The 17,626-nt window shown below is 31.5% G+C and overlaps 1 protein-coding gene across 6 annotated transcripts; it reads right to left on the bottom strand.

The window, feature by feature from the left end:
* Positions 1-2,454: 2,454 nt before the first annotated feature.
* Positions 2,455-17,426, bottom strand: LOC107453991 (uncharacterized). 6 transcript variants are annotated; one of them, XM_016071020.4, is made up of 4 exons: positions 17,016-17,426; positions 16,347-16,432; positions 15,765-15,849; positions 2,455-11,201 (listed from the first exon to the last, which is right to left on the bottom strand). In XM_016071020.4, exon 4 carries the CDS (start codon positions 10,877-10,879, stop codon positions 5,036-5,038), a length of 5,844 nt encoding a protein of 1,947 aa, XP_015926506.3. In that variant the 5' UTR covers positions 10,880-11,201; positions 15,765-15,849; positions 16,347-16,432; positions 17,016-17,426; the 3' UTR covers positions 2,455-5,035. The 6 variants fall into 6 exon arrangements, with proteins under 6 accessions (XP_015926506.3, XP_015926504.3, XP_071038136.2 ...); XM_016071018.4 differs by having other exon boundaries at positions 2,455-11,511; XM_071182035.2 differs by having other exon boundaries at positions 17,000-17,130.
* Between the last annotated feature and the right edge of the window lie 200 nt (positions 17,427-17,626).

The raw sequence follows: 17,626 nt of genomic DNA on the forward strand, positions 1-17,626 counted from the left end.
TGTACAGTGGTTTTGATACATGTAATGTCATACATTCTTTGATCGCAAAATTTGTTGAAGAGCCCAAAGTTGCAAAAAACTCGGGTTTTTTTTTCTTTCAAAAGAGAGGGCAGGGATATGTACCTTATTTTAAAAAAGCCTATTTTAATAATTAAGTTTAATTTTATGAATTGTCTTAACATATAGGTAATTAATACAAATAAATTGGTGCTAAAGTCTGAATAAAGTTTCTTCTGACATCACAATACAAAATGTTATACGTACTCACATACATCTCACATTTGAAACTTATTTTAACACAGGATTACTTTTTATTTATATTCTACTCTTAAAAAATATTTGAGGAATTTTTTTGTTGTTGCATAGAAAGCAAATCAAAGGCCATACAGTCAAATCTAGTCAGCAAGGTGACTCTCTAGTCTCCAAACACAGTTTTTTTCGCCATAAGTTCATTTTTTTTTAAGGTTAGACTACATATATATTTCAATAGAATAGCTCTTTAATATAATAGAGGATAAAAAAGAAATCAGTTTTAGAAAAACCCACTTTAGGGTTGGGTTTTTTTTTTGCAACCATGGAAGAACTCAGTGATAAAATGTTTCTAAGTGACACTAGAATTTATATAAAGATTATGCCTTGCCTTTATTTTTTTATTTAAGCAATTAGTAAAATCTATTTATCTCCAACACTTTAATACACACCCTCCATAAACATTGTCAATATTTTTTTTGAAGACTTTTTACTCCATCTTCCCCTCTCACTCTTCATATATCACACTTCACCATATTTCCTATTCACTCTTGTCACACTATAAAACATAAACTTGCAGTTCAGGAACAAGCACTATGTTAATGATTTAGCTATATTTTATTTTTAAGCTTCGTGTATTTCAATCACATTTGTGAGACTAAAAATTATTACATGCATACTTATTTTGATGAAAAATTTTTTAATTTGATGATCTTAAGTGTTTTTGATTCAACCAAAATTTGTGACCCCATCCTCTTTGTCACAATATATCACACTTCACTGTTACCCCCTACTCACTCTTGTCGTGCAATAAAAAATTATACTTGCAGTTCCGAAACAAGTACTAGGTTAAAGATTTTCATATTTTACTTTTAAACTTTCAATGAAATGGGAGCATTGCAATTGTTACACGTATACTTATTCTGCTGAAAAAAATTTTAATTGATTTTAACGAAAATGTTATGCTTTTTGTTATTTCTCCTTCTAGCTTGTCATAATTTCACTGATCCCCTCCAAGCTTGATATCACTTATGGTAAAAAAAAGTCTGTGTCATAGCGTTTATTCTCTTGACATTTTAATTTACTGCCATATACATATGAAACATTCTTCCACTCTTAAAACACTTGAAAGACATTCATTCAATAAAGTATGTGAAATTTAATGGTTGGTGTCGTGTAATGGACAGAAAATAATTGTAAATGTGATCAAAGGTCCTATAAACAACATCTGCAATTTGAAGACAATTTTCTTCATAAAAGTCCGCCCGCGGATTGTCACTTATTTGCTGCAATTGCGCCAGTATAGCCGGACAGTTGAAAAGATGTATGGGGTTAGTTCTATGTCTGGGCAATTTTTACAGAGGCAGTAAGTCCTTGTTCCATCACCATGAATCTTCATTCCCCTAAAGTGTCCTGTCCGGAGTCTTGTTAGTGTGCTGGTGAGAGTTCTATTGGTACTGATTTCAGGGATTTGGTGTACGATTTGGATTTTCCTATCATTGAATTTTGCCTTAGTCACTGAATTGATATCGCTGAGAGTGACACGAGTAACTTTGCTTGTGAAATTTAATAATACTGATTAAGACAAGATCTTTTCCTAAAAAAATTCATTTTACTAAAATTTTTTCCTTTCACTAATTCGTGAATATAATAATTAGAAATTGGGGCACTAAAATTGTCAAATGCCAGATGAAAAAAACAAAAAAATTTAATTAAAAAATGAAAAGTAGCTAAACATGTTAAGCTATGAAATTTTAAATACTATTTGCTTGAGTAGCCCAATTACAAAATCTTTTTAAATGAAGCATGAAAACACGGTGATAGCAAATTACGTTTACAAGAATTTTCTTTTGGGGTTCCCACAGGGTCAGGGAATAGAATGATTTTTGGAATAAAAGTGTAGGTATTATCTAAAAAGTGCAGGGTTCCATCATAAAGTACCCCACGATGGCAAATTTCCCCTAATACTTGATTCAGGAGTTCCCTTCTGGATTGGATTCAAAATTACAAGGCTACGGAGTTGAACATTAGTAGCTCTAAACCGAAAATTGGGTCGGCTTATCAACGATGGTTATTAAATCATCTCTAGCAGAGGGCCACATTTGTACCTTGACCTGCAGATTCTGCACTTCTAATGCATAGTTGGGGGGGGGGGAATAAGATAGAATGACATAATTAAGAGAAAATTAAATCAGAGAATTCATATATTGTATTAAATGACTTTATTCACATTTTGAAATACAAAAATAATAGATTTTGAAGTGATTCAATACTGATGCATCAGACTGACTTGCACAACAGATCTTTGGTATTATGTACAAAAAACATTTTGCATAGTTATCTTTACAATCAATTAATTATCAATCTAAAACTATTTTTTTTATTCGTACCATTAAGAACGTTTTGAAAACAATTTATAACCACAGGTCCATTTCGTTACAAATAAAATCGTTATGTAGTAAATGCAGTTGTAAACTACTAATGTCATCAAAACATGTATCATAACATTAGTAATACAAATTTAAAATCTTATGTTTACAAAATTGCAAATTTTGTAGTAGTAATAAAATTTAATTCAGTATAATTTTTTTTTTTTTGGTCTATCATACAATTCAATCAAAATTCATTCTTCCTAAGCTACAAGTATAATGTATACAAATAAACATTGTAATTTGCACAAAATTAATAAATTTATTAAGTTAATTTTCGAAATCAATATTACTGGACCATATGTTAAAAAAACTTTTATCATAAATATTGCTTAAAAACTGATTAATTCAAAAAAATTTGAAAATACAACATACTTGAAATATATAAGTTCACATAAGGAAATGTAAACAACAATGGTGTAGTTAGTGCAAAAGCTCAATTTTTTATAGCGTAATTAACTACCAGCATAGATTAAAACTTTATAATAATAAAAAAAAAATGACAGTAAAAAATGATTGAATACTAGTAATTTAAAATATAATTATTCGAATAAAAATATTAATATAAGTGTAAAAGTACATCAATCATCATGGGAGATATTCAAAGGAAAAAAAATAATAATAATAAAAAAAAAAAAGAATTACAGCAAGTTCAGAAAATTTGAAGTATTTTTAATATCATTTCTGAATTAATTAATAAAGAAATTATAAATATCAATCAAAAAATTAATAATTGAAAATACCATGTTTGTTAGAATACAAATAATCATTTATAATAGAGAATTTGTTGTTGAAGTAATTACTGTTCTAAAAGCTAACCTGCAATATATGTGTTTTAGAAAAAACCTAAAACTATCAGAATAAAAGTATAGAATAAAAAACTGTTGAAATAAACTAATTATTAAAAAATTTTTTTTAAAAAAAAAGCAAATTTTAAGCTATGGTTTGTGTTACTATACCCAATAACTTGTACTTAAATATGTCTAGCACTGTAAATGAGTTGTTACAAACTTTACTGATTACTTTTGTACTTGAATAATCGTTCATTGACAATTAGTAGAATGGCTTCAATTTCCTTTTCTTAGTTTTATTTCATGGCAGTGAATCAACTTTAATATTGCATCTAATGACACATCCCACTTTTCAATAATTTTTTCGTTCTAACAGCAAAATTGGAAAATAATTTTCAGAAATACTTTTTCAAAAGATTTTTATTTATTTTAATTAAGCTTTTAAATAAAATTAGATTAGATTTAATATTTTGAAAAAATTATGAAATATCTATTACATTGGGGAAAAAAATATTACATTTATCAAAGAAATTTAGACAGATTATTAATTTTGATCTGATTATCAAATTATCTTAATGCAAAATTTTTAGATTATTTAGAAATTGAAACATGAAAAAATTTTCACACTAACATTCAATATTAAAATATGGGATTTAAAAATAAATAAATAAAGTTTAAAGAGATACATAGTAACATATTTTATGGCAGGCCTCAAACTAGTCTATACAAATAAATCTATTAACCCTCCGAGTGTTAGTCCTGAATTTATCTGAACTTTGTAGGCTTTCCTGGGTCAAAAAACCCGGTTTCTCCATGTTATTGTATGGGAGAATATTGAGTAGCAGCAAAATTTCTGCACACTTTTACCCATGGGCTTAACACTTGGAGGGTTGAATCAAATGAATACAAGAAATGATGATAAACAACACATAAATACAAATGATAAAAATATAAATAGGCTTAATCATAAATAAATTAGTGCAAGAAAATTGATACAATTAAAAACTAAACACTTATGTAAATCCATAATAACAAAAGACAAATATCATTTTAAATATTACAGCAGATTAAATTTAATTTAGCTTTCATCAAATTATTTTATAAAATATAATTTTTTAATAACAAAACTTTATGAATGGAATGTGAAAATAGACAAAGTTAAATACATAACACTACATCTTTTGTAAGGTCTTAAAACATTACAAACGTAATGAAAGTTTAGGTTTATCACTGTTATTTGCTTTAAACTCTTTTCAATAACTAGTTTGCATTACTGTGTAAAAAATAAATATATTTCTGCAATTATTAATAAAAATGAATGACTAGAAACATACATTTTAACTAAACTTGAGGATATTAAAATTAATATTTGTTTAAAAAAACAACTTCTCAGTAAATAGCTACTTTGTTTAAATAAAGCTACTAGTTAATTTTTATGAAAAATGCAAACCAGTTAATTTATAAAGCACAATCATACACATAAAAACATTTAAATGTAATACAGATAATATTTACAACATATTCACTAGCAGTTAAAATTATAGATAAAAAGTGATAATTTTCACATTATAAATCAACTTTTATTTCCTCTGGTAATACGGAAAGACCATTAGGTAATTGTGATGAACCGATTGGGAGTTTAGACATGGGTATTTCTTTGTCAATAGTGAAGTCACTCAGAACGCTGAAATTGTCTTTAGATAATTCTTTAGAAGGAACTTTGTCAGGAAGAAAATTTTTATCTGATTTAGAAGGATTATCAACATCCTTTGTCAATAAAGTGGTCAACTCACCATTGTGACCAGTGTTAACATCTTTAGCAGGTTCATTTTTGCAACTTTTATCAGTCGTCTTTGTGTTCAAGTTTATGAATAAGTCTTTGGTATTTTTGCTATCGAGTGAGTTATTTGTGGCAGTTTGCACTGATGAATCAGAATTGCAAAAGTTTGCACTTGAATTGTTTTCTATGGTTTGGGATATATTAGGAGAGCTGTATGTGTTATCAGATGACTTAGTTGATATGCTATACATAGCTTTGTCATGATTCTTCAAGCCTTCCACTTTACTTATTTTCACAACGAGGCTGGGTTTCGCTTTGTAAGTGACATTTGAGGAACCGACGTCTTCATAATCAGATATGTTAATTTTAGTATACATTTTTTCATTTGAAGACGATTTTGTAATTTTTAACTTAGGAATCTTGAGCTTAGGAACCCATTTTTTACTATCCTTATCTTTTCTACTAAAAATATCAGATAAAACTACTACAGGCACTTTAGTTTTACTATCAAAACAGTTTGAGTCATTTGTCGAAGAATCACATGACAGCCTTCTTATTTTTCTCGGTTCAGAAATGTCCTCCTCAGCAGACCTCTTAGAGCTGGTTTCCTCTTCTTCTTCATCAGAATCGGGAAGATCATCGGCCATTTCTTCATCGTCAAACAAAATAATATCCTCACCGTTTTCACCTTTGGACCATATTTTAAATGATTCATACTTCATGAAGCATTGGGCAGGAAAGAGCTGATTGGGTTGGATGTGCATCTTGATGTGGGTCTGCAAGAACCCGCTTTGCATAGAGCTATAATCACAATAGGGGCACTTAAAGCCGTCTCGAAGCCAATGTCGCCTCATGTGACTCTGCACGGCGTCTCGACGTGCCTGGGAATAGGGACATCTATCACAGAGGTATATTAATTTCTTCTCTTCTAAGTCGGGAATATTGACATTTTCAGATAACGGATGTGCTGCATGCAAGATAGGAGAAGTCGTATTTTCAATTCCAGGAACTGGTGTAGCATTTTCTGAATCTGCCTTGGGGAGATGAAGTCGTTTGTGTTTGATCAAATTAGCTGCAAACCTCACAGAATAATCACAATGCTCGCACACAAATTTCCAGTTCCTGCCATGGAGACTGAAATGTCTATCATATCGATCTTGCTTGTAAAACACCGCAGGGCATTTTGGACAGGGAAATATTTTTAGGGGTGCTCTCTTAGCGGGAGGAGGCTTCTTAACTGGTGTTTTCTTGGGGTGAACAAGCATGTGAGTCGTAAGATTCGGAGCACGATTCACAGCATAATCGCACTGTGAACACTTGAACTGCCCATCACTTCCGTGGAGTGATACATGGTAAACTAAAGTAGCACTTTTAATGAAGACGGCTGGGCATAGTACACACCTGTGCAGATTACTCACAGCATGACCCGTTTTCTTCAGAGCAGTATTCAATTCTGATACCTCAAGAAGAAGCATTTGATCGATTTTCTTTACAATTGAAATATTAACAGAATCGTTAGCAGGTGTACAATCTGGGGCAGGATTTTGTGAGGAATTTCTGCTAGCAACGTACTCTGCAGAATGGACAGTCATGTGTTTTAACAAATGAGGTTTATGCTTTGCTCTATAATCACATTGCGTACACGGGAAAGGAAATGAAGCACCGTGGAACTTCATATGGATATCTAAATCATTTGAACTCTTGAATTGAGCAGGGCACTTCATACAGAAATAGCTGAAAATCTTCTTCTTTATAACTACGCCGTCTTCTTCAACAACATCTGAAGGTCTTTTACGAGTTGTCTCGTATTCCATTCCATGTTCTTCAATGATAGTTAATTTTTCTGATATTTTTTGATGTATCTTTAGATGATTTGTAAGACCGCCTTGATTCAGACATTGATAATCACAGTAAGAGCAAGCAAACTTACCATTATTGACTATCACACCATGCATCTTTTGATGAACCCTAACATTTGCCTTCTTTTTATTCATCATAGGGCAATAACCACATTTAAACATTTTTACAATTAAGTCTCCACGTTTCACGTAAACGACGGACATTTTATCATAACCTTCGTCCTCATCTTCCAACCTAGTCTTCTCAGGGGTAGGTTTTGACTGCCTCTGACGAGGACTAGAATTTTCGGATTCATTGCCAGGTTCATGAACTTTCATATGTTGAGTTAATAAATGTTGCATAGTTGCCCAGTAAGAACAAACAGTGCATTTAAATGGAGCAGTGGGATTAGGTCTGTGAAATTGTTTGTGGTATAAATATTGCGTTTTATTGTCAGTTTTATAAGGGCAACCCTCACATACATGACGCTTTGTCTTTTGAGGAGAGCTAGATTCTGAAGTACTATATTGATTGAGAGTATCAAACGATATAGCTATGGAATCATCAGCTGAATCATTTGCTTGAGATAAATAAAAGTCATATACGTCACTTACATCATTATCCAGAGATAGATTTTCAGTTTCACAGCTATTTGAATTTGAATATTCGGGACTTTCATCAAAAGCGTTATTGCCTGTCGCTGTGCCATCATGAAGTTTCAAATGTCTTACCAGTGTTTTCTTGAATTTCACGTAATAAGGACAGTAATCACACTTGAAAACTGCACCCTCCCTAGGTCTATGTTGTTTCATATGGAATTTCATGTAGAACTCTTTATCACATCTATAAGGACATACTTTGCACTCAAAAAATTGTCTTTGATTATTTTGGTTCCTTTCCTGATTAGGTTTAAAAGCTTCTTTAATGTTGGAGCCTGTGCCAGCAAGTCGCAAGGAATGACCCTCTTGGACATAATTAATTCTATCTTCCACTTCATTCATATAACCATTGTGAGAATCTTTAACATGCCTCACAATGACGTGCCTCCAATTGGAAGATATTCCACACGCACGACATCGGAATGGTTTTATACCAGCGTGGAGAGACAAATGACTCACCACAACTCTTTTTGTTGCATGTTTGAAGTCACAATGTTTACAAGTAAACATTTTTGAATCTGTTGATTTTGAGGGAGGAGTTCCTAGCATGCTGTATTGATTGCCGTAAAGATATTCTGCTGCAGAACCCAGAACTTCAGACTGATCTGGTATATTTATATCAGGAGTAACAACAATATTTTCTGGTGCATCTTCAAAGCTAGAACTTAGATTTCTCGTTTCCTCCAAGTTAGAATTAACATTTCTCGAATCTTCAAAGTTAGACCCGATGTTCCTGAAATCATAGGTGCAACTTTTGGGAGGAGACGGTTCCATATAAGAAGTCCTAGACATGTTTCGCGTTGCTTCAGGCTCTGGCAGAGTGCTAGGCTCAGAGAATTTTGGGACAACAGCTCTAGCTGATGTTGGCTGATAATTAATATCAACAAGGTATTTCTCATATTTTTCATAATTTCTTCTGCCACTTTCATCTGTTAAAAGCACACAAGCTTTATTGTTGAATTTATCACGACATCCTTTCAAGCGAATGTGTTTAGTAATATCCCATTCCCAATTGGAACTGTGATTGCAAACTGAACACATGAAAGGCCGGCGATTAAAATGTTGCACGATATGAACATGGAACCTTGATGCAGTGGTGGTGCCAAAATCACAAAATGGACATTGATATTTACGCTTAGTGTTTGGAGCTTCTCCTGGGACAGATTGCTCACTCATTTGCTGCAAAGGTGACTTGTAAGATCCCAAGTCCATACCAGCATTAGCTTCTTCAGACTCAACATCAATAACAGGATCTAGGTTCGAGTCATTAACAGAAAAGTTTTCAAAATCATAAGGGTCATACAAATCTGAACTGGTACACTGACTCGAAAATGAATCCTTAGTTGTCAAATCCAAAGGACTCTCTTCTGCCGATCTGCGCAGAGGTGTTGACGATGCAATTTGAGTTATTTCAATTTCTGGGCCAAGATCTTGCCAACTTTTAACATTATCTTGTTCAGAAGAATTTTTAAATTTAGACACATTATACTTTTTGTTCGCAGAAGGGACTTTAATGCCATGATATTTCATAAGGTGACGATTAAGATCACCTTTCCATTTGCAATGATATTTACATTTATGACAATGAAAAGGCTTTTCTTGGGAATGTACACGCATATGCCTTTGTAACTCTGATAGCCATCTTGTTTTATAACCACAAACATTGCATGTGGGTACAGACTTACTTGGTTTAGCAACTGTTATAGTTACAGAATCAGTAGTTTGAGGTTTATCATTATAGCTTGATACTCTCAAGTGTCTCGACATATTAGTTGATGAAGCAAAAGCCTTAGATTTAAACAAATATTTATTGACAGATGAATTGGGAACTGAAGAAGGCACCGGTGGATTTAGTGGCTTATTTAACAATGTTGATAGCATAGAATTTTGATTTGTTTGCATGGGAGGCTTATTGGTGACATTTTGTTTCAGAACTTGTTGATAAATAGGCAATACAGCTTCGGCAGTAGGCTCTTTAATGGCTGGCCTTCTGCGATTAGGCTTCATTAAGTCATAAGCAGCAGCAAAGCTGCCAGCTTGCGAGTTTTCTTGATGAACACGACGCAAATGCTTAGACAACCAAGCGAGATGCTCGAAACGCATACCACATAAAGGACATGGGTGTTTCTTTTGATGACGATGAGTCTCTTCGTGCTTTTTCAACTCAAAAGGCCATGTTGCTTTGTAATCGCAGCTTTTACACTTTAAAGATTTTTGATAAACTTTATCATTTTTATAGGAAGTTCCAGTTTCTCCTGATTCCGAAAAGTCGTACGATTCATTGTTTTCATTCATTGCCATATAATCATCATCGTCCTCATCCATTCCAACGACATCAACATCTTCCCACTCAACTGAATCATTTGGTGCATTTTCATCTTCGTATTCCTCTTCTTCGACCCCATTAGCATTGTGGTGATGAGTGATATGTGACTTAAAAGATTGGCGAGTTGAGGTAGTAAAGTTACATTCAGTACAACGAAAGGCACCTTGTGCGCCCTCTTCGTGATTCTTCATATGCCTGTCCATATTCCACTTATAGGCAGTTTTGAAAAAACAAAATTCGCACTGCATTTTGGGCAAACTGTGATATTTTATATGCTTGGTGTATCGACCTTTTTCATTAGTAACGTAACCACATTGAAGGCATCTATAGAATCTCTTTTTCAAATGAGCTGTTTTTTCGTGGTGCAACAGAAAAGCTTTATTGCGTGTTCTATAATCACAGGCAGAACAGTTAAAAAATACTTGAGTTTTTTTCTGAAGGGGTTTTTTAGAAGAAGAATTGTGACTGTTTGCTACTGTGATATTTTGAGACGGTAAACCAAGGTTAAACATATCTGGTTTAGATTTTTTGGTGGCCTCCAAATGTTTTTTGTAGTCTGGGTCCTTTTCGAGTAATTGGCGATGAACAAGATTGCAATGTCTATGCAACTTTTGTACGTGTTTGGATGCATAAATGCAATATTTACATTCAAAGATATTTATTTTTTCCCCATGAACATTACGGAGGTGATGCAAATATTCCCTAGGGTTACCAGTCAATAAACCACATTGATCACAACTATAGCTTCGTTTTACTTTAAGAGGACCTAAATTGCAGACAGGTGAGCTAGAGACCACATCATTCATAGCCAGACTACCAGTAGATGTTTCTTCACTGTGCCCATTTGCAATTGGCTCTTCTAAAGAAGTGTCCAGAAGGCCATTTGCTGGAAGAGAAAATGTAACAGACTCTGTCTCTTCTTCAGTCTTGATATCATATATATCAATGATATTGTTATCTGGCTCTAGTTTATTAACAACTTCTTCTTCTTCTGTAGCTACTACAGCAGAGTCTTTATTAATATCTCCACTCAGCCTTTGTTTCTCCTTGGCATATTTATCTTCATATTTATCGAGATGAAGATGCTCGGGATGCCTCGACTCCTTATGTTGAGCTAGCTCGGTGGTGCTGTTGGCAAAAAAACCACAAATTTCACAATTTGTTATTTTAGTAAGCCCATGTAAATCTCGCTTATGCCTATACCAATTGGCAGCATAACGAGTTATAAAAGGGCAAAGAGGACATTTGAATGCTTTTTCTGAGTGAATTAAAACAACATGCCTAGCTAACATGCGACGGTTGCCAGCAACATAATGACAGGAGGTACATGGATATCTTCCTATACCAGGCATAGTGAAGAAAACAGCATGCTCATCACACAAATATCATTAGATGAGAGATCAATTTATGATAATTCACAGAAAACATGCAGAAAATTCTGTAAAACCAAGGAGAAAATATTTAATAAAACTAAATGGGTTAACATGTAATCAATCCATGCATTTCTAAACACAACCATTTGCTTTACACTAAAGGTGTTAACTACTGCAATGTAGTTAATGTTTTAAAAATTTAAATTAATAACGAAGATTTTGAAAAATAATAAGACAAATAAATGGACAATGAGCAAAAGATAATTAGAAAGAGTGGGGTATACTAAAATATTTCTCATATTCAGAAAATAATAATAAACGCAATTTTTAATATTCAGGAATTTTGGACAAATTTGTTTTAGTTTTTACAAGCTAGAAAAGTTTTTAATTTTTTTGATGCAAATTAATTTTATACCAAATCCTAGCTTGGAGTCCAAACATTATAATCATTATTATCCTAAATCCTAACATTTTATTTCTTGGTAGTTTTTTTAGTTACTTAATCTTAAAATAATTTTAAAAACATAATTTCTACATATGTAATGATAATTTTATATTAATTGAGCACCTTGTTGTAGAAAGAACAAAATCAAGTTCATTGTTTTAGAGGTTGTCCTTGTATCAAAACATTAAATTTAAAACTTAATGAGTCATATTTCCTGAATTACTAAAATTATCAATGCAGTCTCAAAAATATTGTCATGCGTCCACACAGTAGCAAGTGTATAAATCAAATCAAGGGTAAAATTTTCCAGCTAGAAGAAATATGCTTTGCCATTGATTTTCATATGAAATCACTTATTCCTGATGATAGAATGATGAATAGTGACAAGTACAAAAAAAATAATGACCGAAAGAATAAAGCCTGAATTAAGCATCAGGTTTCCATCCAAAAATGAAATATTTTTAACAAGTTTTGGCATTTTGTCATAGTTCTAAGCAATGATGGAATACCTTATCAAAAACAAAGTAACCTGTGATTTTATCAATTTTAATCCCACAGAGAATCTTCGGGCTATTTGAAAGCAAAAATAAATATAGTACACCCTAAATAGATAGAACAGCTTAAAGTAGCCTTATTTGTCCATTGATTCAAGTGCGGTATAGACAAATTAACAATTATTAAAAATAAAATAAAATTAAAAAAAAGTCTATCATAAAACAAGTAAAATTGGTCCTGGAATCAAAGGAAGGGCTTATTAAAAGAATGAAATACTCAATTGTTACTTTTCAAAACACATATTTGAAAATACACTCACTACTGCAATATGTCGCTTTAGTTGTTTTTTATTTCCAAAAATAATATTTTTTTAAAGAAAAGAAAAAAAAAATAACTATTTAACACAAATATGATATAAGGAAATACCCTAATATCTGTTATTAAAAAATTTAAATGAATTATCTTTTTTCTAGTTTCAAGAAAAATTTAAGCTTCTTTCCCATCCACTTGTTATGTGAAAACGTTATGTATGTTATGGAATATATGCACAGGAATATGTTTTACAAGCTCATTTATTTAAAAATAAAAAAAAATTATAAAATATTTTATGTACCCTTTGCTTTTTGCACTATTAAAAATATCAACGACAATCTATTTAAATATTTTTTCTAACAAAGATTTATGTAAAACAATCCAGTCACTCTAATTGGTGATTCTGGTCATTTACATAATGATGTAAAATTGAATTTCTTATAAGCAATGTATTATTCTTTTAGTTAAGTTGCTTCAATTTTTCACAGTTTCTTTTTTTTTTCTTTTTATATCTCAAAATCATTGATGAATTAGTGATGGAATCAAAGGTAGGGGATTTTAGACAGTCAATTGTATTTCATCATTGCCTTAACGTTAGAAAAATGTATAGTTCAATACATCAGGTATAAGAGTGAGAAAAGAACAGAAAGCCTGAAACCTAGCAAATCAACTTGTGCAAAACAAATAAAAAAGCGTGTTAAACTATTTTGCACAAAAAGAACATTTAAATTATTTGCATGCTAATTTAAAGTTTTTTTTATTTACTATGTGTGTATATTGAGAGTCCAACAAACTATAAAGCTTCATCGATAAATCATGATTAAAAATAAAATAATAATAAAATTTAGAAATTTAATTTCTTCTAAAATTCAGAAGTTCTGAAGAATTTCATGTCTGATATATATCAAATTACATGTAGGCAGGGCCGGATTAACCTATAGGCACACTAGGCATGTGCTTAGGGCCTACGAAAGGTATAATCCGGCTCTGCATGTAGGTTAATCATAAATTAGAAGTGTTAATCACAAATTAAAGTGTCTTATTATCAACCAATAGCTCAAAGAGCAACTTACTATTTAGTTGTTTAATAATATCACCCAAAGCTTAAATTTGTGGTGACCCAGCTGCTATTATTAGTTTTTTCATTTCTTGTTTTGGTCTGTAGTTTTGTATAAAAAAGCATATTTCATAAAAATTGTGAACATTACACATTCTTCAACATTATAATTTAAATATTTAAATTTACTTCATAAACTTCCTTAAATAAAATAGAGGTATGTAAATGGAATAGTGAAAATGTATATGAACTAGTGATATCTTTTTAATACTTGTTCTTTTGACAATCTTATTTTAAGTCCTGCAACACTTGCAAAACCTATCATTAAATATTGCAAAAAGGCAAATTTTTCTTCCAAAAATGTTCCAATGTGTTAGCAGTTTAATTTAGTTTCTCTGTACTTAATGCAGCAGAGTTGTACATGAGAGTGCAATAATATTACCGAACCCAATTCATAATACATGGGAAAAATTGACACAGTAAAGAAAAAATCTAATTTTTGAAAAGGGAAAATTAAGCACTTTTTAAAAACACCCAATGAAAAAGCACCTTTAAGGGCTTTACCATACCATATTTATCAACAAGACCAGTAACAAAAAGATATAACTAGATATAAATATATTTTCATAGGTCTGTTTATATGTGTTATATATAGGACTGTTTAATGAATTAAAGTGAAAAATTACAATGGGAAGACAGTGTAATGTTCACAATTATGATAAAATGAGATATTTTCTGACAAAACACAAACCAAAACAGCATATGATAGGTTCTTTAAATTGGTAACTAGTAAAGAGGGCCATTGCAAATAGTTCTATAATGGATCCAGATAGGGTCAAAATATTACTTGGATTTACTAAAAATGTTACATGGTGCAACTGTGTCAGAAAGAAAATACCATTTTCAAAACTTAATAAAGAAAATAGAAGTGTTTCTTACATTAAAAAGGGATATGAGACCCTTAAAGACTTAAAAATATATGGAGGATATTTCCATATTGTGATCGGTCACGCCAACTACAATCGCCAAAAGGATTTCAAAACTTGCAAATACTTTTAACAAAAAGATGTAGAGGTTTACCCGTGGATGGATAAGAGTTATACCTTTTGGTCTCTTTCTGCGATAATTTTTTTAGTTTCTTGTGGGCGATTGCCTGGAAATTTACTGAGTTAGCAATTATTTTGCCACATATCACAATATGGAAATCTTACATATTCTGAAATAACTGCGGGGGGATTTCCGTATTGTGATCTGTAGCAAAATAATCGCCAAATCTTGGCAACTTCAGGGTAGCGGCAGGCAAGAAACTAAAAAAAAAAAAAAAATCACTGAAAGGGACCAACTCGAAATGTATAACTCATAGACACCCCTGGGCTAACATCTACATGTTTTTTTTAAAATTTGTCAGTTTAAAATCTATTTGGCGATTGTGGTTGGCGCTGCAGATCATGATATGGAAACATCCCCATAACCGCATATAATTTTCAATTAGCTAGTGTTTGCTTTAGTACAAGTTTAAACAATTCTAACAAAATTGTAAATGCATTCCCTGATATTGTAATGAAGATGTAATTAAATCATTTCTTGAATCTTAAATGCAAGCGAGAAAAATTGGCAAAATCAAGGGGGTGTCACATAATTGTAATCATCGATATATAAACTGGATATGTTTTATATCAATTTAAGAAAACAATATTAAAAAATTTGAGTATATTACAAATATGAATGCGATTTAATATAAAAGTGAAACACAACAGTTTCTCAGCCAATGTAAACAACCAACTTAAACTGTAAAATATGTACGAGTTTTAAATTGTGTTTAAAAGCATGGATTTATTTACATAAGAATGGTTACTATGTATTAAGTGATTATTAAAAACATGCTAGTTACAAACAGATCATGCACATAATTGTAAACAACATGCAACAGTTCATGCAATAAGTTAATTCATGCAAAATTAAAATATTTAGATAACATAACTAATTGATGAAACAAAACTACAACTCACCAAAATAATCAGTTACTTTCAATAATTTACAATGTTTGGCAAGTGACTTCAAGATCATGATGAATTTAATTAGTATGCAAACATTCTAAAAGAATAATTAAACATAATTAGGCTGATATATAAAAGTAAACTATTTTAAATACTAATATTACAGAATCATAACCAAAAATGCCAAATATCTAATACCAAATTAAATATACAACTAACACTGTGTAAACACTTTAATAAATGTAAACAATATAATGAAAAATAAATACACAAGGTTCATTTTCATGTAAGTGTTCTAACATAATAATTAAGCACAGTATTCTAAAATAATAATCATGCAGAGACGCTAAATAATTTTTAAATTAATAAGTAACAGTCACTATTAAAAGTGAGAAATAATTAATACAAACACTTGAGCTGTGGTCATTGTTTACAATTTTAGAGAGAATGTAAACAATGAAATAAAAAGTAAATATACCAATAAAGTAAATATATAAAAAATAAATTATTAATGGCAACCTAAAATGAAGATATTAATAAGACAGGTAACACAATATTCAATATAATTTAAATAATAATATCTAAAATATTTACCTTTAAAAAGCAGGGTTCATAAAATTAGAACAGTTGTCAAATACAAATTACGAAGTAAACATTCAAACTCGAAGCATGGAACAATCCTAAAATAAATATATTATGAATAAAAAGATAAAATTATATAATTTAAATTGATAGAAACACTTTTATGTTTGAACAGTATTATATTATTATTATTTGAATTCGAACACTAAGTGGCTCGGCATAAAAAAAAAAACCAGTAGTAATAGATGTAAATACAAATGATTGTTTTGTTTTAATTAGAATAGATAAAATAACACTAATTTGAAGAATCATCACTTAGGGAAAGTTTCATTGATAAAAAATGATCGATACAATAAAACAAATTAAAGAGCAATTTACATATTGTTTTCAGCAATTGGAATTGTATTAATGAAACTAATTGTTGATTGAAATGTTCGTTTTTGTACGTCTAAGTATGAAATAATCCTTGGTCCAGGAAAGCACAAGAGGGTTGAAGAACTGTCGATTAGCAATTCTATGGAATGAAAAACGTCATGGTATTTAGAGCATGTTGAGCAACTTGTTTTCCTGTGGTTCAAAACAGCTGTTCGAATGTAACAACAACAAAAATAGAGAAGAGCAATAATCAATTTGACCAGTACTTAAGTAATCAACAAATAAATTACCGCTAATTGATCTTACCGCTTCGATTACTTCACAGGGAATCCGCGTACACCAGCGTCTTCAGCGATATCCGGACAACTGCTGGAAAAACACGACTCATTCCAACCATCCACCTATCTGTGAGAAGAGAAGTATCACGTGACCCGTATTACTAGTGCAGCATTCAGAATTTCTACCCCGAATATCGTCTGTTCCTTGTTGGTTCTTGTAGAACTTTGGAATGAATTACGATAAGCCGTACAATCTGTACCTACTTCGTTGATGAAGGTCTTTTGCGAGCAAAAGTCCGTGAGAAAATGGCAAAACTTCTATCGTCTGAGTTGCGTGGTAGAGGTTTGAATCACCAAATGTGTGGATGGCGTTTCCTTCCACCTGCGAAGCGCAATGGCTGGCTTCTCGTGCTCATCGATTCTATGCGGGGGGAAAACTGTTTTCCTTCATAGCTTGCTGATTTGCTTCTACTTAGTTGAGGTTTATGGCGGTCGCCAACAAAATGAGTTCTTGCAATTTGCTCTCGTCATACGTCTGGAACTTCTTTGTTCAATTTGGGCTTGGTCGGCTTAGCAGATAAGATAATTTTAAGGCGAACTGAATATTCTTTTATAAGAAAGCAAAAATTCTTGAAAAAC

This window comes from Parasteatoda tepidariorum, chromosome 4, assembly GCF_982258835.1.
Source record: "Parasteatoda tepidariorum strain Cologne lab strain chromosome 4, Ptep-v5.0, whole genome shotgun sequence".
NCBI lineage: Eukaryota > Metazoa > Arthropoda > Arachnida > Araneae > Theridiidae > Parasteatoda > Parasteatoda tepidariorum.